Genomic DNA, 25,583 nt, shown 5'->3' on the forward strand with positions numbered 1-25,583 from the left:
TGCTCCGTGCGTGCCTGTTCAACCGGACACCCGCTCTTGCAAGACCACACTAAAAGCCTCGTTTCGCCAACTTCTGTCTCAGCCCGTTGATTGCATTCGGACAGGTGAGCATTTCTCACAATTATGATAGTCTAACGATAGGTTTCCTCCCGGTGAAGGTAGAGACTTTGCTGGGAGAAAAATACTCTACTCACCAGAATGAAGACAGTGAAGAATATGACGACGATTGCAGCCGTAATGAAGAGCTTTTTCCGGGGAAACACAGCGGCGGGAAGGAGAAACACCAGCGCAAAGCAGATGGCCCCTCGGAGCCCTCCATAGGCAATGATGAACTGGTCCTTAAAGGTCAGGGGAATTGTCCGGAACCAGTTAATGGCCTGAGTCAGGACAAAGACACCTGAGAAGGAAAACAACCAAAACACCGGCCTGTGTGAGCCAGGGGGTGTAAATTCGAAGATTCGTTTTCTGAGCTTCTGTGGCAGGGAAAGGACTTCAGCATAGGCCCCAAGGAACTGGCCCCTTCCTCTCCTTATATGACTAGGCTCTTGGTGAAAGCTCATGGGTTAAAATGCGGACTCAGACGAGTCAAGAAAGGTTAACTTGACTTATAACAAAGGCATGAAGATGCTCGAGGAAGAAAAGAACAGACGAGGAAGAGGGAGAAGAGAAGAAAGAGGAAAAGAATGAGGATGAAAGAAAAAAGATGAGGAAGAGCGGGAGATGGGGAGCATGAAGAAAGGAAGGAAGATGGAGCAGCAGCAGCAGGGAGGGGCGAGAAGAAGTCCCGCTCTTTTGTGAGCCGATGGCTGTTCTCTGGGGCAACGTGCTCCTCACCCAGGGCTCTCCAGACCAGGCAGAAGGCCAGCGTGAAGCTGACGAAGGCCCAGTTCCACTCGTGGTTCTTCCCCACGGTGGACACGCCCATGAAGATGAAGATCAGGGTCTCGCTGACACTGCTCAGCATCTTCATGAAGTACTTGATGGTCGTGTAGGATTTCTGAGATACGTTTTCTTCCACATACTTGTTCATGGTCATTGCACAAGTGGTGATTCTGCAAGGACAGATACAGCCGCCGTTAGTATCCTAATCAGAATATGAGTTGGCACTTGAGAGCTCAACATGCGCACCCTTCTGCCCACGACCACAACATCATCAACTGGTTTCCGTAATTGGACGTGGTTTGCGTCCTCGGGACCCTGCTTCCTCTCGAGGTCTCTCGGTACCCACCGTCTGAACTCCTCAACTTCACCCAGCTTTGTCCCTGCCGCTCGTCTTCTCCAGATCCACATGATCGAAGGTGTGTGGACCTCGGCCCATCAGCTATCCTGTCAGCATCATGAAGAAAACAAGTCCTAAGAACTGCAAACCCCATCATCTTTCCAGACCAGTGATGGCGAACCTTCTGAGCTCGGCGTGCCAGCATTTTGAAAAACCCTAACTTAACTCTGGTGCCGTGTCACATATAGAAATGTTTTAATATTTGCAACCATAGTAAAACAAAGACTTATATTTTTGATATTTATTTTATATATTTAAATGCCATTTAACAAAGAAAAATCAACCAAAAAAATGAGTTCACATGTCACCTCTGACACGCGTGTCATAGGGTCGCCATCATACAATCAGTTCCACCTTCTCTTTCCTCTGGTGTCTGAAATAATGCTACTGCCTACGATCCTCACCTTGAAATTGTATTGAACTCTCTCCCCGCCACGCCTCCTCAGCGCCCCACCACTCAGCACCCCCACCCTCACCATGCAATTGGTCACCAGTTGTTTTCTATCTCTCATCCTGAGTATGTCTTCCTCTCTCTCTCTCTCTCTCTCTCTCCCTTTCTCTGATGCTTTAGTTTTGGGTCTCATTTCTACCTATCTATTATATCCACGACTGGGGAATTTTAAGTGTGCTACTAGGCTCTGAGACTTCATAAAGGAAAGAAACTCTTAGCATTTCCAAAACCGGGACTCACGGTGTCTATTGCCTACAGCCCCTTGCACGCCTGGTGGAGGAAGGGCTCTGGGTCAGCTCCCAAGCTGAGGGCCTGCAGCTCTTCACACGCTGTTCTTCTTTGGGGACAGCTCCCCACGCACCTCCTGCCTCTCTGCACCCGGCACTGCCACCTGCCCGCGCTGTTCCCCCGCCCCCCCCCCCCCCCCCCCCCCCCGCAGCGCCCTGCCCTGGGCTGCCTTCCGCCTCACAGCGCACAAGCTCCTCACGGCCTGGAATGAAGCACTTGGCAGCCCCATTGCCACTGAGAGGGGGACATTTCCTATGAGCTGAAAGGAGCTTATACTGAGCCAGTTGCCATAAAAGTGCCCAAAGGCCGCACCACCTGAGGGCGCTGTCGAGTGAAACAGGACAGAATCCCAGTGAGTTCCCTTCCCGGAACCATGCCATGCTGGCCAGGAGCTAGGAAGCTTCTTACATTCCCACAACTTTAGAGTTAGAACAACCCCAATTGGCCCGCACGCCCAGCATGGCAGGGGTCTTCCCGCCCAGGCAGGACCCGGGGTTTTAGGGAGACCCGCCTGAGTGCAAGGACAGGCAGGAGGATGTGAACCCAAGGCCTCTGAGTCAAGACCCAAACAGGTAACCACAAACCTCTTCTTGCATAAAAGACACTTGTACTTATTTCTGTGCCCAATGAAAACAAAACAAATGCCCACCAAGCAAGGACCATGCACTCAGCCCCAGTGTCACTGCCCGCAACGAGCAGGGAATCTAGCTTTATGTACAGAGAAACACAGAATTCATGTGGTCGCCAGAAGGAAGAGTGTCTTATTAAACAGGCCAGTAAACCTGGGCACCATAAACATATAGCAAAGCCTGTGAGCAGCTGTGGGCTCAGATAATAATCGTTAATGTTTACTGCACCTCCGCTCCGTCGGTGCCAGGCGCTGGGCAAACACTGCGTGCACCATGCAGTTCCGACTCCTAACGCCCCCGAGGCGGGTTCTGCTATCACTCATTTCGCAGATGAGCGAGCAAAGGCAGACGAGGCCCACTGCTCCCGACGACCCAGCTGACCACCACGGGGCCGGGGTTGCCACCAGGAAGGCTGGCTCAGAACATAACCCTTGCTCTCTCCCTGCCCAGCCCTGGCTCTTCCTCTCTCAGCCACAGTCTGTTTGGATTTGTCTCCTGTGGCTGCCGAGGAAATGACCAAGGACTGAGTGACTTGCGATGACATGTGCATCATCTCACATGTGCAGAGCCCAGAAGTCCAGAATCCCTTTCACTGGACTAAAACCCAGGCTGCGGGGCGGGGTTCTGTCCGGAGGCTCTGGGAGAGTCTGTCCCTGGCCTGCTGTCCGGAGGCTCTGGGAGAGTCTGTCCCTGGCCTGCTGTCCGAGGCTCTGGGAGAGTCTGTCCCTGGCCTGCTGTCCGAGGCTCTGGGAGAGTCTGTCCCTGGCCTGCTGTCTGAGGCTCTGGGAGAGTCTGTCCCTGGCCTGCTGTCCGGAGGCTCTGGGAGAGTCTGTCCCTGGCCTGCTGTCCGGAGGCTCTGGGAGAGTCTGTCCCTGGCCTGCTGTCCGGAGGCGGCTCACAGTCCTTGGCTTGTGGTTGTGCCACTGGGCTCTGCCTTCCTGTCCTTTCCTCCTCTCACCAGCACCCACCTGGGTAACCTCGCGTCACCTCCGAGCTCAAGATGCCCAAGTGCTCACATTGGCAAAGCCCCTCCGCCCAGGGAGGTAAAGCACTCGCAGGGCTGGGAGGAGCATCTGTGGGAGCCGGGGCACACCTGCCCACATGGCTGGCGCTCACCTCCCCGTGGCGGTGGCCACGCCCAGGGCATGCCCCCAGAGAGTGTGGCCAGAGCTGGTCGCTTGTTCTTGGTGACAGGAATGGGCAGGAGCTCTGTCCCACTGACTCACAGGAAACATAGGACCTCCACAGCCTGCAGCCATGGGCAGGAGTGGGAGGTGGCCTCCCTTGGAGTGAGCCTGCAGGGGCCCTCGCCAGCCCCGCCCAAACAGAAGCCACTGGTTAACTACAGTAACTACACCCTCCTCTGTCATATTTGGGTTAATTTTTCTTTAACCAGAATTTTAAAAGCATGATTTACTCAATACAAAATAATGAGGGAAAAAGCCAGAATCAATTAAGAAGCTGAACCATGACATATTTTATAGGGGAGACGCATACCCAGCAACACAAACTACTGAGCCTTTCTGAAGTGTGGCCACCTTGAAAATTTGTAACATAAATGATTATCCTGGCCATATTACATCTTGAAATTTTCTAATCCTATGCACATGAGGCTTCAAATGATTTTATTATAAAGCATGTAAGCTTAGAGGCAAAAATGAAGAAAAATAAATGCCCAAACACCCACTACCCAACTTTTACAAATCACTTTCACTTAAAAAAAATTTAAATTCTTTATTGTCTAAGACTTATTATGTAAGTCTCCTTCTCCCCTCATTGTACCCTCCTTGACGCTCCCACCCCCAGTACATACCCTCTCCCCCCTCCTGTCTGTGTCCATTGGTTATGCTGATATGCATGCAAGACCTTTGATTGACCTCTTACCCCTTCCCTCTTAGGTTGGACAGTCTGTGCGATGCTTCTATGTGTCTGGCTCTATTTTTATTCATCAATTTATGTTGTTCATTATATTCCACATATGAGTGAGATCATGTGATAGTTATCTTTCTCCGACTGGCTTATTTCACTTAGCATAACGCTCTCCAGGTCCATCCATGCTGTTGCAAATGGTAAGAGTTCCTTCTTTTTTACAGCAGCATAGTATTCCATCGTGTAGATGTACCACAGTTTTTTAATCCACTCATCTGCTAATGGGCACTGAGGCTGTTTCCAGATCTTAGCTATGGTGAATTGTGCCGCTGTGAACATAGGTGTGCATATATGCTTTCAGATTGGAGTTTCTGTTTTCTTGGGATATATTCCAAGAAGTGGGATTACTGGGTCAAATGGGAGTTCCATTTTTAATTTTTTGAGGAAACACCATACTGTTCTCCACAGTGGCTGCACCAGTCTGCATTCCCACCAGCAGTGCACAAGGGTTCCTTTTTCTCTGCATCCTCGCCAGCAGTTGTCGTTCGTTGATTTGTTAATGATAGCCATTCTGACAGGTACCTCATTGTCATTTTTATTTGCATCTCTTCGATGATTAGTGACTTTGAGCATGTTTTCATATGTCTTTTGGCCTTCTGTATGTCCTGTTTCGAAAAGTATCTATTTAGGTCCTTTGCCAATTATTTGATTGGATTGTTTATCTTCTTCCTTTTGTTAAGTTGTATGAGTTCCCTGTTAATTTTAGAGATTAAACCCTTATCAGAGAGAACATTGGCAAATATGTTCTCCCATACAGTGGGCTTTCTTGTTGTTTTGTTGATGGTTTCTTTTGCTGTGCAGAAGCTTTTTACTTTAATGTAGTCCCATTTGTTTATTTTCTCCTTAGTTTCCATTGCCCTAAGAGCTGTATTGCTAAAAATATTGCTATGACATATGGTGTAAGTTGTGGTATAGTTTCATTTATTTTGCATGTATCTGTCCAATTTTCCCAACACCATTTATTGAAAAGACTGTCTTGACTCCATTGTATGCTCTTGCCTCCTTTGTCAAATATTAATTGAGCATAATGGCTTGGGCCAATTTCTGGGTTCTCTGTTTGGTTCCATTGGTCTATATGCCTGTTCTTGTGCCAGTACCAGGCAGTTTTGAGAACAGTGGCTTTGTAATATAGCTTGATATCTGGTATTGTGATCCCTCCAATTTTGTTCTTCTTTCTCAGGATTTCTGTGGCTATTCGGAGTCTTTTTTTTATTCCATATGAATTTTTGGAGAGTTTGTTCTAGATCTGTGAAATATGCTGTTGATATATTTATTTATTATTTATTTATTTATATTTATTTATTTACTTATTTATTGTTAATCCTCACCTGAGGATTTTTTTCCCATTGATTTTTTTTATATTAAATCTTTATTGTTCATATTATTACAGTTGTTCCTCTTTTTCCCCCCATAGCTCCCCTCCACTCGGTTCCCACCCCACCCTCTGCCCTTACCCCCCACCCACTGTCCTCATCCATAGGTGTACAATTTTTATCCAGTCTCTTCCTGTACCCCCACACCCCGTTCCCCCCGATAATTGTCAGTTCACTCCCTTTCTATGCCCCTGATTCTATTATATTCACCAGTTTATTCTGTTCATCAGATTTTTTATTCACTTGATTTTTAGATTCACTTGCTGATAGATATGTATTTGTTGTTCATAATTTTTATCTTTACCTTTTTTTTCTTCCTCCTCTCTTAAAGAATACCTTTCAGCATTTCATATAATACTGGTTTGGTGGTGATGAACTCTTTTAGCTTTTTCTTATCTGTGAAGCTCTTTATCTGACCTTCAATTCTGAATGATAGCTTTGCTGGGTAAAGTAATCTTGGTTGTAGGTTCTTGGTATTCATCACTTTGAATATTTCTTGCCACTCCCTTCTGTCCTGCATAGTTTTTGTTGAGAAATCAGCTGACAGTCATACGGGTACTCCTTTGTAGGTAACTGACTGTCTTTCTCTTGCTGCTTTTAAGATTCTCTCTTTGTCTTTTGCTCTTGGCATTTTAATGATGATGTGTCTTGGTGTGGTCCTCTTTGGATTCCTTTTGTTTGGGGTTCTCTGTGCTTCCTGGACTTGTAAGTCTATTTCTTTCACCAGGTAGGGGAAGTTTTCTGTCATTTTTTCTTCAAATAGGTTTTCAATATCTTGCTCTCTCTCTTCTTCTGGCACCCCTATAATTTGGATGTTTGTACGCTTGAAGTTGTCCCAGAGGCTCCTTACACTATCTTCATATTTTTGGATTCTTTTTTCTTTTCCAATTGGGTGTTTTTTGCTTCTTCGTATTTCAAATCTTTGACTTGATTCTTGGGATCCTCTTGTCTGCTGTTGGATCTCTGTATATTATTCTTTATTTCAGTCAGTGTATCCTTAATTTCTAGTTGGTCCTTTTTCGTATCCTCGAGGGTCTCACTATATTTCTGGAGGGTCTCACTAAATTTATTGGCGGTTTCTAGAAAATTCTTGAAAAACCTTATAACTGTGGTTTTGAACTCTATATCCAGTAGTTTGCTTTCCTCTATTTCTGTCATTTGTTACCTGTTTCTTTGTCTCTGCATTTTGGCTGCTTCCCTGTGTTGGTAGAGTGGCTTTCTGTACTAGGTGTCCTATAGGGCCCAGTGGCTCAGCCTCCCCAATTACCTGAGGAGGACACTCTTGGTTCATCCCTTTGTGTGCTTTGTTCACAGTCTTGTAGTTAAGCCTTGATTGTAGTTGGTATCACTGGGAGGAATTGACCTCCAGGCCAATTGTCTGTGAGAATCAGCTGTGTCTACAGTGGGAGAACTTCTGTGCTGAAGACACCCTTCTGGGCAAGACTTGCTTCAGTGGGGCTTTGGTGCTCACTGAGTCTGCCCCCTGATTGTGTCCCTTATGGATCTGAGGAGTTGTAATCTGGATGGTCCCACTCTGACCACTGGGCACACTGGCTCTTGGATCTAAGGAGGTGCTAATTTAGCCTCTGCCTGAGGTTACCCAGCAGGAGCTATGGAGAGATCTGAAGATTCCTATTCTTTGCTTGGGGTTTGCAGGTGCCCAGCTGAGGCCCAGCTGTGAAGCAATGCAAGCTGCTGTGGGGCTTTGGGCCTTCTTTTGGATGTTCTGGGTCTCTCTGATCCAGCTGCAGTTTGTTAGGTAATTTTAGATTGCAAAGGGCCAGGCCATTCACATGCAAAAGCCTCTGCACAGCTTTGGTGGGGTGGGGACTCAGGGAATCAACAGGGCGGAGCAAACAGTTGTGGCTGATCCTCAGTCCTGCCCTAAGAGGCTCCGGGTTTCAATGTCCCGTGGTAATCACTGCAAGCACCTCTGAGAGAAAGCTGCCCTCGAGTTCCGAGTTCTGCCTAATGCCAGACAGTCCAGTTTCTCCCTGTATGTGTCTAGGTCCCCAGAGACTCACCTGGACCTGGAGTTCAGAGCAGTCGGGAGCTTGTGTCTCCCTCCCAATTGAAAAAGACAACCACATCCTCAGTTACCAGCCCTTTCTGTGCGAGCCTCAGTACCTCTGCACTTTACTTCTGTACCTCCTCTGAGTCTCAGTGTGCTTTTCTCTTTCCTTCTAGTTGTAGAATTTCCACTCAGCCAGACTTCCTGTGGTTCTGGATGATGTCCGTTTTGTCTTTTAGTTGTAGTTTTGAAGTGGTTGTGCGAGGCATCAATTTTAGGTGTTTACCTATGCCGCCATCTTGGTTTCTCCCCGTTGTTGATATTTTAATGTGAATTGCATTGAATCTATAGATTGCTTTAGTTAGTATGGACATTTTGATGATTTTGATTCTACCAATCCATGAACATGGCATATTCTTCCATGTGTTTATGTCTTCCTCTATCTCTTTTTTCAACATCCTGTAGTTTTCCTAGTACAGGTCTTTTACCTCCTTAGTTAAGTTTATTCCAAGGTATCATAATTTTTTTGTTGCAATTGTAGATGGGATTTTTTTTTTAGCTTCTCTTTCTTTGATTTCATTATCTATACATATAAAAGCCAAGCGATCAGAACAACTGGAGTGATCGGCATGACTGGAATGACCAGTTGCTATGACACACACTGTGGCCAGCCAACCGGCCCTATCAGGGGTGTGGCCGCCTGACCAACCTCCTTCGGCCCCTCCCCTAGGCCGGCCTGGCCCTGATTGGCCTCGATCAGGGCGGGCTGGCTGGACCCCCACCAATGCACGAATTTGTGCACTGGGCCTCTAGTTGATGTATAAAAAAAAAGAGACATACATTTCTGGGTTTTAATTTTGTATCCTGCTACATGGCCAAATTCATTTATTAAGTCTAGCAGTTTTTTGGTGTAGTCTTCAGGGTTTTCTATGTACAAAATCATGTCATCTGCAAATAGTGACAGTTTCACTTTATTTTTTAAAAATTTGGATGCCTTTTATTTCTTCCTCTTGTCTAATTGCTATGACTAGCACTTCCAGTACTATGTTGAACAGGAGTGGTGAAAGTGGGCATCCCTGTCTTGTTCCTGTTCTTAGGGGAAACGGTTTTAGTTTTTTCCCATTGAGTATGATCTTCACTGTAGTTTCGTCACATATGGCCTTTATCATGTTGAGATATGCTGCCTCTATTCCCACTTTGCTGAGAGTTTTTATCAAAAATGGGTGTTGGATTTTGTATAATGCTTTCTCTGCATTTATTGATATGATCATGTGATTTTTGCCTTTCAATTTGTTTATGTGATGTATCACATTTATTGATTTGCAAACATTTTGCCAGCCTTGCATCCCTGGAATAAGTACCACTTGATCATGGTGTATGATATTTTTAATATATTGCTGGATGCGATTTGCTAATATTTTGTTGAGGATTTTAGCATCTATGTTCATCAGGGATATTGGCCTGTAATTCTCTTTCTTTATAGTGTCTTTATCTGGATTTGGAATTAGGATAATGCTGGCTTCATAAAAAGAGTTTGGAAGTGTTCCTTCCTCTTGGATTTTCTGAAATAGTTTGAGGAATATAGGTGTTAGTTCTTCTTTGAATATTTGTTAAAACTCCCTTGGGAAGCCGTCTGGACCTGGGCTTTTGTTTGGTGGGAGTTTTTTGATTACTGCGTCTATTTCTTCTGTTGTTATTGGCCTATTCAGGTTTTCTGATTCCTCCTGATTCAGTTTTGGGAGATTATATTTTTCTAGGAATTTGTCTATTTCATCCACATTTTCTAGCTTGTTGGCATAGTTGTTCATAGTATTTTCTTACAATCCTTTTTATTTCTGTGGTGTCATTGATTACTTCTCCACTTTCATTTCTGATTTTATTTATTTGGGTCCTTTCTCTTTGTTTCTTTTTTTTTCTTTCTTTTTTTTTTCTTTTTGTCCATTTTATCCCCCCGCCCTAGACAGTCCCCTAGCCTCCCCTATCCCCCAATGTCTTATGTCCACTGGTTATGCTTATATGCGTGCATACAAGTCCTTTAGTTGATCTCTTACCCCCCTACCTCCTGCCCCCCAACCCTCCCTGGCCTTCCCGTTGCAGTTTGACAATCTGTTTGAGGCAGCTCTGCCTCTGTATCTATTATTGTTCAAAAGTTTATAATGGTCTCTATTATCCATGAATGAGTGAGATCATGTGGTATTTTTCCTTCATTGACTGGCTTATTTCACTTAGCATCTCTTTGTTTCTTGATGAGTCTGGCTAATGGTTTATCAATTTTATTTAATCCTTTCAAAGAACCAGCTCTTGGTTTCATTAATATTTTTGCATTTTTTTAAAGTCTCTATGTTATTTATTTCTGCTCTAATCTTTATTATTTCCTTCCTTCTACTTACTCTGGACTTGTCTTTTCTTTTCTTTTTTTTAAATTAAATCTTTATTGTTCAGATTATTACATTTGTTCCTCTTTTTTCCCCCCCCATAACTCCCCTCCTCCCAGTTCCCGCCCCACCCTCCGCCCTCACTCCACACCCACTGTCCTCATCCATAGGTGCACGATTTTTGTCCAGTCTCTTCCCGCATCTCCCACACCTCTTTCCCCCACAAGAATAGTCAGTCCATTCCCTTTCTATGTCCCTGATTCTATTATAATCACCAGTTCATTCTGTTCATCAGATTATTTATTCACTTGATTCTTAGATTCACTTGTTGATAGATGCATATTTGTTGTTCATAATTTGTATCTTTACCTTTTTCTTCCTCTTCCTCTTCTTAAAGGATACCTTTCAGCATTTCATATAATCCTGGTTTGGTGGTGATGAACTCCTTTAGCTTTTCCTTATCTGCGAAGCTCTTTATCTGACCTTCAATTCTGAATGATAGCTTTGCTGGGTAAAGTAATCTTGGTTGTAGGTTCTTGGTATTCATCACTTTGAATATTTCTTGCCACTCCCTTCTGGCCTGCAAAGTTTCTGTTGAGAAATCAGCTGACAGTCGTATGGGTATTCCCTTGTAGGTAACTGAGTTTCTTTCTCTTGCTGTTTTTAAGATTCTCTCTTTATCTTTTGCTCTTGGCATTTTAATTATGATGTGTCTTGGTGTGGTCCTCTTTGGATTCCTTTTGTTTGGGGTTCTCCGCGCTTCTTGGACCTGTAAGTCCATTTCTTTCACCAGGTGGGGGAAGTTTTCTGTCATTATTTCTTCAAATAGGTTTTCAATATCTTGCTCTCTCTCATCTTCTGGCACCCCTATAATTCTGATGTTGGTACGCTTGAAGCTGTCCCAGAGGCTCCTTACACTATCCTCGCATTTTTGGATTCTTTTTTCATTTTGCTTTTCTGGTTGGGTGTTTTTTGCTTCCTCGCATTTTAAATCATTGACTTGATTCTTGCGCTCCTCTGGTCTGCTGTCGGGAGTCTGTATAATATTCGTCATTTCAGTCCGTGTATGCTTATTTTCTAGTTGGTTCCCCATCATAACATCGAGGGTCTCATTAGTTTTCTTGTAGATCTCATTAAGTTTATCAGCGGCTTCTAAACAGTTCTTGAGAGACCTTAAAAGTGTGGTTCTGAACTCTATATCTTCCATTGACAATTTTGTCCTGTTTCTTTGTCTCCGCATTTTGTTATGCTTCCTTGGTGCACCCCCTAGTGGTCTTTGTGCGCAGTCTTATAGTTAAACCTTGATTGTTGTAGCTAATACCAGGGAGGGTTTGACCTCCAGGCCAGATGGCTGTGAGAATCAGCTGTGTCTGCAGTGAGAGAACTTCTGTCCTCTAGGGAGGTGCTAATCTAGCCTTTGCCTGAGGCTATCCGGCAAATGCCTGTGTGCAGAGCTTGGGCGGGGCGGGTCGCACAGGATTAACAGGGTGGGCTGGAGAGAGCAGTTATGGTGGCTCTCAGTCCTGTTCCCAGGGGCTCTGCCTCTCTGAGTCCCAGCACCCGCTGCAAACCTCGGAGAGAAAGCTCCCAGCACCCTCTGCAAACCTCGGAGAGAAAGCTGCACTCGCTCTGACCGAAGCCAGACAGTCCCTCTTCTCCCGTTTGAGTTTGGGTCCCTAAAGACTCGCCTGTATCTGGAGCTCAGAATCTGCGACTCCCTCCCAATTGAAAATGCCAACCGCGCCCTCTGCCGCCAGCCCGCTCCGCGCACTCCGCACCTCAGAATTTGACTTCAGCTCTGCGCCTCCTCTGAGTGTCCGTATGCGTTTCTCTTTCCTCCTAGTTGTAGGACTTCCACTCAGCCAGCGTTCCTGTGGTTCTGGGTGATGTCCGTTCTGTTTTTTAGTTTCACTTTTGAAGTAGTTGTTCAAGGCAGCAAACTCCGGCGTTAACCTATGCCGCCATCTTGGTTCTCCCTGGACTTTTCTTGTTATTCTCTTTCTAGTTCTTTAAGGTGTGAGGTTAAATAGTTTATTGTTGATTTTTCTTGTTTTTTTGAGGTATGCCTGTAGTGCTATGAACTTCCCTCTCATGATTGCTTTTGCTGTGTTCCAGAGATTTTGGGTTGTTGTGTGTTCATTTTCATTTGTTTCCAGGAATTTTTTGATTTATTTCTTGATCTCATTGGTAACCCATTCATTGTTTAATAACATGCTATTTGGCCTCCAGGTGTTTGAATGTTTTTGGGTGTTTTTACTGTAGTTGATTGCTAATTTCATTCCACTGTGATTTGAGAAGATGCTTGATATGATTTCAATCTTCTTGAACTTGTAGAGTCCTACAAGTTTGTGTCCTAACGTGTGGTCTATCTTTGTGAATGATCCATGTGTACTTGAGAAGAATGTATATTCTGCTGCATTGGGATGAAATGTTCTATAAATGTCAATTAAATCCACCTGATCTTGTGTGTCCTTTAGAGTCACTGTTTCCTTGTTAAGTTTTTGTCTGGAAGATCTATCCAGTGAAGTCAGCGGAGGGTTAAAGTCCCCTACTATGACTGTATTATTGTTGATCTCTCCCTTAAAGTCCTCTAGAAGTTTTCTAATATATGTAGGTGCTTTAATATTGGGTGCACATATGTTACTATGGTTATATCCTCTTGTTGGATTGATACTTTAGTATTATGTAGTGACCTTTGTTGTCTCCTGTGATGGCATTCATTTTGAAGTCTATTTTGTTAGATATGAGCATTGCTACTCCAGCTTTTTTTACTTTTCTATTTGCATGGAAAAATTTTTTCCATCCCTTCACTCTCATCTTGTGTGTGTCCTTTGTTTTGAGGTCGGTCTCTTGTAGACAGCATATAGTTGGGTCAATGTTTTTGTATCCATTCAGCTACCCTATGCCTTTTGATTGGAGCATTTAATACATTTAGATTTAGGGTTATTATTGATAGGTAGTTATTTATTGCCATTTTAATTCTGTATGGCTAAGTTTCTCTCCCTGTTTCTTCTTATTACAGCAGTCCCTTTAGCATTTCTTGTAATGCAGGCTTGGTAGGGATGTACTCCTTTAGCCGCCCCCCTCCCCTTTTTTTTTTGTCTGGGAAGCTCTTTATTTGACTGTCTATTTTGAATGATAATCTTGCTGGATATAGTAATCTTAGTCTCAGATCCTTGCTTTTCATTACCTTGAGTACTTTATTCCATTTCCTTCTGGCCTGTAGAGTTTCTGATGAGAAATCAGGTGTCAGCCTTATGGGAGTTCTTTTGTAGATAATAGTTTTCTTTCCTCTTGCTGCCTTTAAGATTCTCTCTTTGTCTTTAACTTTTGGTATTTTAATTATGATGTGTGGGCATGGGCCTGTTTGGGTTCTTCTTGCTTGGGGTTCTCTGTGCATCTTGAACTTTTGTGACTTTTTCCTTTACCACATTATGGTAGTTTTCTGCCATTATCTCTTCAAACATGTTCTCTATTTCTTTCTCTCTTTCTGCCTCTTCTAGCACATTTGCTATTTTAATATTTTTCTGTTGCACATTGTCCCACAGCTTCCTTAAGCTGTCTTCCTGTTTTTTAATTTTTTCTAGTTGGTTCTCTGATTGAGTGTTATTTCAACTCTGTCTTCTAACTCACTGATTCAATCCTCAGCTTCCCCTAACCTGCTGTGTGCTCCTTCTTAATAAATAAATGTGTTCTTTATTTGTGCTATGTCATTCTTTATCTCAGACTGTTCTTTTTTTTATAATTACTATCTTTTTTCATGCTGTTGAGCATCTTTACCATCATTACTCTGAACTCTGTTTCAGATAAAATTCTTATCTCTGCTTCATTTATCTCTTCTTCTGGAGAATTTTCTAGTTCTTTCATTTGGGGGTTCTTTGTCTCCTCATTTTGGGTATCCGAGTTTGTCACTATGTATTAGGTAGATTCTCCATGCTTCTCAATCTCTAGTGCAGGACAGAGTTAAAGGCTGTTCCTGACTAATTAGATCAGGCAAAGATGCAAAGCTTCCAGAGACTGCCTATGCCTACATACTGATAGGATTCTGACTTGAATTGCACCCCAGGCAATTGTCCTTAGGTGTGGTGAGAGTGTTTTTCTACAGGGTGGGGCAGTTGCTTCTGCCTGGTGGCTAATTGTTATTGTTAGTCTCTTAACCAGTTAACTGCCACATGTCTAAAACAGAAACTATCCCCACAGGCCATGGTATTTCGAATTTAATTTAAAAAATAAATTTGCAATGAATATCATAAACAATAAATATATTACTCACAATTCGGGTGTTCTTGAATATTTACAGCTGAAAATTCTTGCGAAAAATGATTTTAAAGTTGGTCAGGGCTGCCAATTAGGGAAAACATTTTTTTTTTATAGACACGCTTGGCATGTGGGGAAGGTCCGTGGCTTGCCTCTACAGATGCTCATGGAGTACAATGGGTTAAGTGTCCTCAAGGCAAAGTGTTTTCCAATAGGGTGTGCCAACTGTCTACCCCTAGGCAAGGCAGATGTCTATGTGGGAAAGATGTCCTCCGCTGTGTGAGGGAATGACTCAGCCCAGGAAACTTGGGGTGTCTGCCATCTGAGCTCTATCCTCTGAGTCTCCAGTCCTGGGTTCTGCTTTCACATCTCCAGTCTACATTACCCTCCCTCTGCCAGAGCACAAGGTGGGTGGCTCCACAGGGAATTTTGTGCATTGGCCATTTAAGAGGATGCCTGAATTTTCAGCTACCACTCCCTGGCAGACAGCACCCTGCTGCTTTTCACAGTCAGATGTTATGTGGGTACCCTCTTCAGTTTTGGTGCTCTCTGCTGGGGGACCTAGCTTGGAGATTAGATCCCAGAGTTCTCAGTGGCACCCCCCATGGCTGAGATCTCTCTGCAGGATTCAGTTGCTGCCTGTGGCCTCCTGGCCAGCTGTTTCATGCCTCTACCCCTCCTACCAATCTCTATGCGGTCTCCATTTTCGGTCCTTGGAGTCTGTCCAGCGAGTCTTCTGTTGATTATTCAAGAAGTTTTTCTGTATTTTAGTTGCAATTCCAGTTTGTTTATGGGAGCGTGTCCACACAGCATCCATTTACTCTGCCGCCACTTTTCACTTTTACTTTTTAAAATAAAACATTTCTCATAACAACCCTATTCCACTCACTCACTCTTGGTGTTAGATATTTTTGTTTATCCGTCAAAAGGTGATTTTAACTGGCTGGAGAATATTGTTTTTTTTTAATGTGTTAAACATTTCCTTCTGAGATCATGTTCATATCAGTCACCTGACGAAAAGGGGACCAGGCAGAGTACCTTCATTATGTGAGCAATTTCACGAAAATTTTTATTCAGAAATGATTGAAAAAAATACAGCTTTGGTGTAGGAATAAGAAGTTGAATAAAAGTATTTAAATATGCTTTCATTGATTTTAGTGAGAGAGGAAGGGAGAGGGAGAAAAATATCAGTTGGCGTCCTCCTGCGCGCCCCCTACTGGGGAACGAGTCCATAACCCAGGGATGTGCCCTGACGGAGAATCAAACTGGTGACCTCTCCGTGCCCGGGGCGTCGCTCAACCAACTGAACCACACTGGCCAGGGCTAAAACAATGAATTTTACATGAATGTCCACAGGATCAATTTCCATTGCTCTGTATCCTTAACAAGACCCCAGGAGTGAGTCTTGTCTCTGCCAGACACCTTGCTGTAACTTAGTTCTCTTTCCTTCCAGTCCAGGGAGCTGAAGGGAGCAGAGCTGTCTCGCAGGCTCCAGGGGCTTCGGCGCCGGCCTGTGGCCTGTGCAGGGAGTGTGGGCATGTCTCCGACACTGATGCCTCATGAAGGCTGGGATAGATGTTCCCAGAATCCCTGTCCTGGTCTGTCATGTCTCTCCAGCAAAGGCCAGCAGGTGCTCTCACTGAACGGAGGTTTGCATGCAGTTTGCTCTGACCTCAGGCAGTCACACCACATGTTCAGAAAACTGCAGACGAACTGCTCTCCTTCCAATCAAAGTGGCAAACACAATACAGTCTCCCGGGAACAGAGGGAAATAAAACCTTCCTTGTCCCCTTCATCGAGAGCTGATAGTTCTAACTGTCACCATGAATCTGAGTCACCTTCATTTTTTTAAAGCAAAACAAACTCACAGTGCCGGGGACCGGTGCAGGCTAGTGTCTGCCTCAGTCTTGCTGGGTTTGAAGGGTGTGGTGAGGAGTGTCCTTGGATACAAGGCCATGTCACCGCATATCACAGTAGTGCCATACATGACAAAGAGGCGAGGTTTCTTTCTCCGTCATGTAAACAGGTGAGATTTCATGCCTAAAGTCCACAGCCTCTCCCCCCTCATTCTGAACATCAATGTGATAGCATGAAAAACAAAATAACCTAACCAGACTTATTACATTGCCGAAAATTCTAGTTGAATTTCTTACCTCTAAAGACCCTTCAAACATACAACTGTTGGCCTTTGGTATTCCCACTATGACCTCACTTTTGTAGCTGGTGCTGGTGAATTATGCCCCCCACTTCCACGCCTGTCTCTCTTTCCTAACCTCTATATTCAATTAATACGTTTGTGAAAAACAATTTAGTATCAACCAACGTTTTCTTAGCATCTGCTCTGGGTCAAGTTCTGTGCTACATAAGGAAGGTGAAAGCAAATGAGATGCAGCCGCTCCCTTTGAGAGTCCACAGTCCAAGAGGAGAGCGAGTCACAAGAGAGCAGTGCGACGACCCTGCGGGCGCTGCAGACAGGAAAGGCAGTGATGCTGGGGCTGCAGGAAAGGCATCCACAACCTCCACACAGAAGCGGGGAGGGGAGGGGAGGAAGTAGAAAGAAAGAAAGAAGAGTTCGTGTGCAAAGGCGTGAGAGAGACGAAGACTTCGGCACACTTGGAGAACTGTGGCAGGAGTGTCCCAGGGGCAGGAGAGGAGGTCAGGATGGAAGTTTCCAGGCCAGTGAGAAATGACACTGACACATGTTATCCTCAGGAGGTTGAATTTATTCCATGGGCTGGAGGGAGAAAGAAAGATTATATCTTTGATCATATAATTAGTATTTATTTTTCCAGCCCAATGGAAGATTCATGAAGGGGGAAAAAGTGCCATCGATGCTTAGCATAGTGTCTGGCATGTTATTAAAGTGTTTTGAGTCAATGGCTACATGGATACATGAATGAATTGTTGCTGAGAATGGTGGTGTAGTATGAACAGATTTGCCTTTTAGAAAAATATTGAGAAGGACATGTAGAAGACAGGTCTGGAGGACTGAAAGGATGTGTGGAGGACAGGTCTGGAGGACCAGAAGGATGCATGGAGGATGGGTCTGGAGGACGAGAAGGATGCATGGAGGATGGGTCTGGAGGACGAGAAGGATGCATGGAGGATGGGTCTGGAGGACCAGAAGGACAGGTGGAGGGTGGATCTGGAGGACCAGAAGGATGTGTGGAGGGCAGGTCTGAAGGACCAGAAGGATGCGTGGAGGGCGGTCTGGAGGACCAGAAGGATGGGTGGAGGATGGGTCTGGAGGACCAGATGGACGCGTGGAGGGCAGGTCTGGAGGACAAGAAGGATGGGTGGAGGATGGGTTGGGAAGACCAGAAGAATGTGTGGATGGTGGGTCTGGAGGACTAGAAGGACGCGTGGAGGACAGGTCTGGAGGACCGGAAGGATGTGTGGAGGACAGGTCTGGAGGACCAGAAGGACGCATGGAGGATGGGTTTTCAGGACCAAAAGGACGCGTGGAGGATGGGTCTGGAGACCAGAAGGGTGCATGGAGGATGGGTCTGGAGGACCAGAAGGGTGCATGGAGGACGGGTCTGGAGGACCAGAAGGATGCGTGGAGGACGGGTCTGGAGGTCCAGAGGATGCATGGAGGACGGGTCTGGAGGACCAGAAGGATGTGTGGAGGACAGGTCCGGAGGACCAGAAGGATGTGTGGAGGGCAGGTCTGAAGGACCAGAAGGATGCGTGGAGGGCGGGTCTGGAGGACCAGAAGGATGGGTGGAGGATGGGTCTGGAGGACCAGAAGGGTGCATGGAGGACGGGTCTGGAGGACCAGAAGGATGCGTGGAGGACGGGTCTGGAGGTCCAGAAGGACGCGTGGAGGACGGGTCTGGAGGACAAGAAGGACGGGTGGAGGATGGGTTGGGAAGACCAGAAGAATGTGTGGATGGTGGGTCTGGAGGACTAGAAGGACGCGTGGAGGACAGGTCTGGAGGACCGGAAGGATGTGTGGAGGACAGGTCTGGAGGACCAGAAGGACGCGTGGAGGATGGGTCTGGAGACCAGAAGGGTGCATGGAGGATGGGTCTGGAGGACCAGAAGGGTGCATGGAGGACGGGTCTGGAGGACCAGAAGGATGCGTGGAGGACGGGTCTGGAGGTCCAGAGGATGCATGGAGGACGGGTCTGGAGGACACAGACCTAGGGGTTGGAGTTAATTTGTTTCCTGCAATGGTTTGTCATTTTGTTTTGAAAATCCAATGTAACACCTGCCCATATAACATCCTAAGACATGTTCATGTTTTGACAAGATTAGGACTCATTCTGTGCACCACATGGAGGTAAGGTAAGTATAGAATTCACTGGTGCCTCCTCCTCTTATCTTGCCTCACATTATGTTTTAACATAACTGTATGGTGATTATCACCAGTGTAGAGAGAGAAGTTAGAGCACTGTAAGTGGCTTTCACAGTTACCACTATTGAGGTTTCTTCATTGTTCTGTCACTCTAAACTCAGCATAGAAAGAATTCAGGCCAGTGAACACGACCTCAAATCTTTGGAGGGGAAGTTGGGGGATCAGACTTTCTATGTAGATGATCTGTTATTTGACTGTTTTCCTAATAGAAAATTCCAACCAAAACTCTTTCCACAGTATTCCATGACTGCGCCCTCGCAGGCACTGCAGCCAGCCTCTGTGGGTGTTCTGTTCCTCACCACAGAATGGATGGCTGGAGAGGGCAGCGGGCAGCGTTCTGTATGCTTAGCATGGTTCTCTGCCTGTCATGGTCCTGAGCGCATGTTCAACCACTGCTGGCTGAGTCTAGCTTAATGCAATCTACACCCTCCATTCTTGATCATGATCTGTTAACCGGAGGGACCAGGCACATCTGAGGTGGGCAGTGGCAGCAGGTTTCTCGTTGTGCAGATACGAATGCATATCCTGCCTGTGTTTACACATACACATGAAACCTCCATTAGTTCCATTTATAAGTAACAACTGCTTTTACTTTTTTCAAGAGTGGTCAATTCTGTAATTTCTATTCCCATGTAAGGAGACCTTTTCTGTGCTCTAAACTGCTTAGAATTAAACAGATGAAAAGAATGTTGTAAAATTCTTTTGCTGCCATTCCATATCTATGTCTGATCTTTAAAAGTATGGACTCAGCCCGGCTGGTGTGGCACCTATGAACCAGGAGGTCACGGTTCGATTTCCAGTCAGGGCACATGCTGGGTTGTGGGCTCAATCCCCAGTAGAGGGCATGCAGGAGGCAGCAGATCAATGATTCTCTTTCATCACTGATGTTTCTCTCTCTCTCTCTCTCCCTCTCCCTTCCTCTCTGAAATCAATAAAAATATATTTTTTAAAAAAGTATGGATTCAATTGCACAAAAATACAGCCCAAGTAATATGTGTATGTTCTCCATAAAGACTTTGCCAAATATGAAAGCGCAAGCTCCCCTCCTCGGTGGGGAGCATAGGCGCTGTGTGAGCTGGGTCTGGCAGAGACTGGGTGGGCGGGGGGGAGGGGCACTGTGTCTTCTCAGAATGCAGCACTCTCTCATGAGGTCAAACAGTGCCCGGGGTGTGATTCCTACACAACGCATTGCCTCTTCCAGGAAACCTGACAACCAAGAAAGAGTGAGCATGACATATGGGAAAGTGCAAGAAAATAATTGTTTTCAAAGCAGGATCCAGGCATTAAAACTGAACAACCTTTCTTAAAACTATCAAAAATTAAATAAAGTAAATTCAAGCCATTGTAAGTGCTTGATTTTTCATGTAGTCTTGCCAGTTTCATGGATTTTCCCACATCTTTGTGTTGTTTTCCCCCCTTTGTATGCTTTCAATTCAATTCAACTAATGTTTATATAGCACTTACTGGAAAGTAAAACAGGCACGGCTTTGTGGCGAGAATGAACACATAGAGGACCACAACCATTGTCAAAAGTGTAATGAAACCCAAGCATCAGGAAAGCCATGGGGTCCCCTGCTCCGGAGGGCAGTGCTGACAAAGTCCTGAGAGGCAGGAACTGAGCCTGGATCTGGATGATGAAATGGAAGGTCTCCAGCTGGAGAACTACTTGTTTGGGGTGAGCTGCTGTGGGACCTGGGTCTGAGAAACAGCATGCAACAGCCCTGCACCTAGTAAACACCCAGACCTCTCAGGGTTCCACACCAGCACTGGGAGCATCAGTGAGTCTTCTTTCTGGTACAGTCCACTTTTACTGCTCTTACTGCAGTGCTACTAAAAAGTATGGTCTGCGTATGATATTGTACATAGAAAACCCTAAAGACTCCACCAAAAAACTTCTAGACTTAATATATTGATTCAGCAATGTAGCAGGATACAAAATTAACACCCAAAAATTCATAGCATTTTTATACACCAATAATGAACTCACACAAAAAGAAACTAAAAAAATCTAATTTATAATTGCAACAGAAAAATTAAGATACTTAGGAATAAACTTAACCAAGGAGGTAAAAGACTTGTACTCTGAAAACTACAGGATATTGAAAAAAGAGATAGAGGAAGACATAAATAAGTGGAAGAATATACCATGTTCATGGATTGGTAGAATCAATATCATTAAAACATCCATACCATCCAAAGCAATCTACAGATTCAATGTAATGCCTATTAAAATACCTATGGCATATTTCACAAATTTAAAACAAATACTCCAAAAATTCATATGGAACCAAAAATACCCCGAATAGCTGCAGCAATCTTGAGAAAGAAGAACAAAGTTGGAAGGATCACAATACCAGATTTCAAGTTATAGAGCAAAGCCACTGTAATCAAAACTACCTGGTACTGGCACAAGAACAGGCATATAGACCAATGGAACACAATAGAGAACCCAGAAATCAAGCCAAACCATTATTCACAATTAATATTTGACAAAGGAGTCAAGAGCATACAACGGAGTCAAAACAGTCTCTTCAATAAATGGTGCTGGGAAAATTGGACAGATACATGCAAAAAATGAAACTAGACCAACAACTTATAGCATACACAAGAATAAACTCAAAATAGATAAAAGACTTAAATGTAAGCCATGAAATAATAAAAATCCTAGAAGAAACCATAGGCAGCAAAATCTCAGACATCTCTTGTAGCAATATGTTTACAGATACATTTCCTAGGGCAATGGAAACTAAAGAGAAAATAAACAAATGGGACTACATCAAAATAAAAAGCTTCTGCACAGCAAAAGAAACCATCAACAAAACGAAAAGGGAGCCCACTCTATGGGAGAACATATTTGGCAATGATACATCTGATAAAGAGTTAACATCCAAAATATATAAGGAACTCATACAACTTAACAAAAGGAAGACAAGCAATCCAAATTTAAAAAATGGGCAAAGGACCTAAGTAGACACTTCTCCAAAGCAGACATACAGAGTCAAGAGACATATGAAAACATGCTCAAAGCACTGATCATCAGAGAGATGCAAATTAAAATGACACTGAGGTATCACCTCACACCTGTCAGAATGGCTACCATCAACAAATCAATAAATGACAAGTGCTGGTGAGGATGTGGAGAAAAGGGCACCCTAGTGCACTGCTGGTGGGAATGCAGACTGGGGCAGCCACTGTGGAAAACAGTATGGAGATTCCTCAAAAAATTAAATATGGAGCTGCCATTTGACCCAATGACCCCACTTCTAGGAATATATCCTAAGAAACACAAAACACCAATCAGAAAGAACATATGCACCCCTATGTACATAGCAGTGCAATTTACAGTAGCTAAGATCTGGAAACAGCCTAAGTGCCCATCAGCAGAAGAGAAGATAAAAAGCTGTGGTACATTTACACCATGGAATACTATGCAGCAGTAAAAAAGAGGGATCTCTTACCCGTTGAGACAGCATGGAGGGGCCTTGAGAGTATCATGCTAAGTGAAATAAGTCAGTTAGAGAAAGTCAAGTATCACATGATCTCACTCATTTGCGGAATCTAATGAACAAAATAAACTGATGAACAAAATAGACCCACAGACATAGAAGCATAGAACAGACTGTGAAATCTCAGAGGGAAGGTGGGGATGGGTGGGAAGTGATCAACCAAGGAATTTAAATACATATATGCATAATCCATGGACACAGACAGTGGGGTGGTGAAGGCCTGGGGCGGGGGGTGGGGAGCTAGAAGGGGTCATTGGGAGAAGAAAGGGGACAAATGTAATACTTCCAATAATAAAGATTTTTAAAAAGTATGGCCTGTGGATGACATAATTACTAGATACCCTTGGGAAAACACCTGGGCCTCTCCCAGGCCTATGGAGTCGGGGTGTCTGGCTGGGCGTGGACTCCGTGTGTGGAAACCCCAGGTGGCCCCTAAACATGTCTGCTTTGGAGGAAAGCACGTGGATCATCGCCAGAGGTCAGGGCAGGGAGAATGAATGAGAAAGAGCTGAAACTTGAATCACTTCATTTAAAATTTTATTGGAGCATGAAAGTGAGGGATAACATCAGATTTGAGGACTCTTGTGGACTTAATTACACTTCGCCATTTGTTTTCCCTTCCCTTCTCTGATTTTCACTCCTTGGTCCGTGTAGGTTCCTATCTTCTCTTGTCTGGTCTAGAATACAGGCATCTTCACAGCTTTCTCTCTACCTGTCTCTCCCAGGCACCTTCCCTCTCCTGCCAGCGGCGATTGGCAGTCCTGGCCTCCAGGAGCCCGAGGCCATGGCTCAGCCTTTGCCCAGAGCTCCAGTGAACCCCCGGGGCTCTGTGATGGGGTAAGAAGCTGAATCCACTACAGCAACCCGCACACAACGTGTTCCCTCTCTGCCTACAGCTGCCAAAGGCTCTGGGCTTACAGAACCAAACAGGCCGAGACCAGGCCCCCACTCTCCTCGCCGCCTGAGCGCCCCTGCTGCGGCAGGAGCCCCCTGAGCCTTTGGTTCAGGGCTCTGTCTACCCAGCTGCCCTTCTCTCTATCCTTAAGGCTTCCACCTGGGCATGGCCAGCCCCATCATACTGCCCTGTGGAGAACAGAGCTTTCCTGGTCACTCAGCCCGTGTCAGGAGCCTGGGGAGCTGAGCGGCTCTGGGATCCCCCGGATCATCTTCAACCACGGAGGTGCGACTCCTTGGCTTCTGTTTGTTTGCTGCCTCCCTGAGGGCCAGGCGTTTGTGAGCGCCCGGGTGACGCTGCTGGGAGATGGCACTGAGAGGTGGCTGTAGACCATCGGTGCCGAAGGCCCCAACTACATCCTTTTACCCATTTGCTCTTAATAAAAAGGCACCCCTACAGTGAGCCCCACAGAGGGAACATGCCATGCTGGCGCTCACTAGGTGGCCATGTTCAGTTTTCGTCCATGCTGCTCAGAACTGTGCCATATGCCACATGCTGCTTCCTGCATTCTCACCGCGCCTCACACCCCGCACCCACGCTGTGGTGAGTCCTGCTGACTCCTGCGACTGACCACGGGCTGTGCCTGTGATGCCTGTGACTGAGAATCATGTGTAACTGTACTTCCCACACAGACCATAGCAGACAGGCTCTGCTGTCAGCCTGCAGAGCACATCCAGACACAATCAGAGGTTAAATAACATCCTTAATGTTGTTTTACTTTTAAAAAGATAAGGCAAGAAAATATATTATTTTGAACGTTAAATATTGTGTCAGTGCCATTACTGTTTGTGAAAAATAGAAAATGCCCAAACCCAGGGAGTCTGTTTGAAGGGCTGTGCTCGTGCCTACAGAGGGACCACGTTCCCTCGGGGGGCCCGTCCTAGCCAGACTGGAGGGTGACCACACCCGCCCCGAGTGTGGGCGGGGCGACAGTCCTCCCTCAGGAGGCTCCACTGACTCCTCAGTCCTCACAAGCCCCTCAGAAGAAGCCTCCACTCTGCTCCTCCCTGAGTCCCAGGCCGCCCCTGCTCACAAGCAGACGTTCTTTATAGCGTGTGACAGCCATCGGTGGAGGGAATGACCTCACTTGTATGTGGAAGCCACAGAAACAGAGAGCAGGCGGTGGCTGCCGGGCGGGGCCGGGGCATGGGGGGGGGGTGATGGAGGCCCGAAGTGCACACCTGCAGGGGTAAGAACCAGTTTTGGGATCCAAGGCACAGCCTGCGGCCTGGTCAGCAATGCTGCGATGTACACGTGAATACACGTGAGAACAGACGGTAGCTGCGAGGTGACGCAGGTGACCAGCACCTCACTCTGGGGGTCATTTTGATATGAACAATTTGAACTGTTGGGAGGCGAACAGCTGCTTTAGGTGCTGGCTGCAGGGTGAAGACCAGGCTCATGCACCAGACTCAGTCCTTCACGGTCATTTCTCCTGAGAACTGGCATGTGTGCAGGCCCAGGGGTTGGGGTGGGGATGGAGGCGGGCTGCAAGCGTGGCAGCGCCCCTGGGAGCAAGCTGGTGTTCTGCTCGCTCTCTATCTGGGAGGCTGAGGCCCATGGGTGGGCCTGGAGGCCAGGCCAGGGCGTGAGCAAGTGCTCATCCCGGGGACACCGGGCAGAGTGCCTGTTAAAGCTCCCAGTCACGGTCCTGCAGTAAGAAAGACATTCGGCAAACATGAGACAGGGCTGGGAAAATGATGAAGAGAAGCCCGCCTTGCTCATATGCACACACATAGATGCACACAGACATACGAAGCTCTGTGTCCTGCGATGCCACGTGCTCTTTCCGGAGAAGACAGTGCCCCTGACACGCTGTAACCAGGAGCGTCTGGCATGTGGGGCTGTGGCTGCACCTGATCGCCTCTGGAAGAGATGGTCTAAGTGCCGCGGGTGCTGGGCACAGAAGGGGAACCAGATAGAAGTTCAGAACGACAAACAGGCACACTCTCCGAGTTTATCGGAGTGTTAAGTGCATGATAATGAGCAACTCACACAAAGAACACAGGAAGAAGAAAGAATGTGCTCTGGGAATCCTCATTATAAGAATCTTTAAAATGTGCTTGTTTGGCTTATAAGGGGGAAATGGGGTCATGTCCTGGGCTGGCCAGATAACTGCTGGCCAGGGCCCAAGTCTCACACACAGTCCTGATTTATGTCCACCTGGGCC

The 25,583-nt window shown here is 45.8% G+C and overlaps 1 protein-coding gene across 1 annotated transcript in view; it reads right to left on the reverse strand.

Moving 5' to 3' along the window:
* SLC9A2 (solute carrier family 9 member A2) overlaps nucleotides 1–25,583 on the reverse strand; it is a gene marked incomplete at its 5' end in the record, with an annotated part of 122,954 nt that overhangs the window by 34,239 nt on the left and 63,132 nt on the right. The window contains 2 exons of the mRNA XM_081101633.1: nucleotides 195–397; nucleotides 835–1,052. Of these exons, the coding sequence (XP_080957759.1) occupies nucleotides 195–397; nucleotides 835–1,052 (421 nt within the window). The remainder of the gene's footprint in view (nucleotides 1–194; nucleotides 398–834; nucleotides 1,053–25,583) is intronic.

This window comes from Myotis nattereri, assembly GCF_964212035.1.
Source record: "Myotis nattereri genome assembly, chromosome: 10".
Classification (NCBI taxonomy): Eukaryota; Metazoa; Chordata; class Mammalia; order Chiroptera; family Vespertilionidae; genus Myotis; species Myotis nattereri.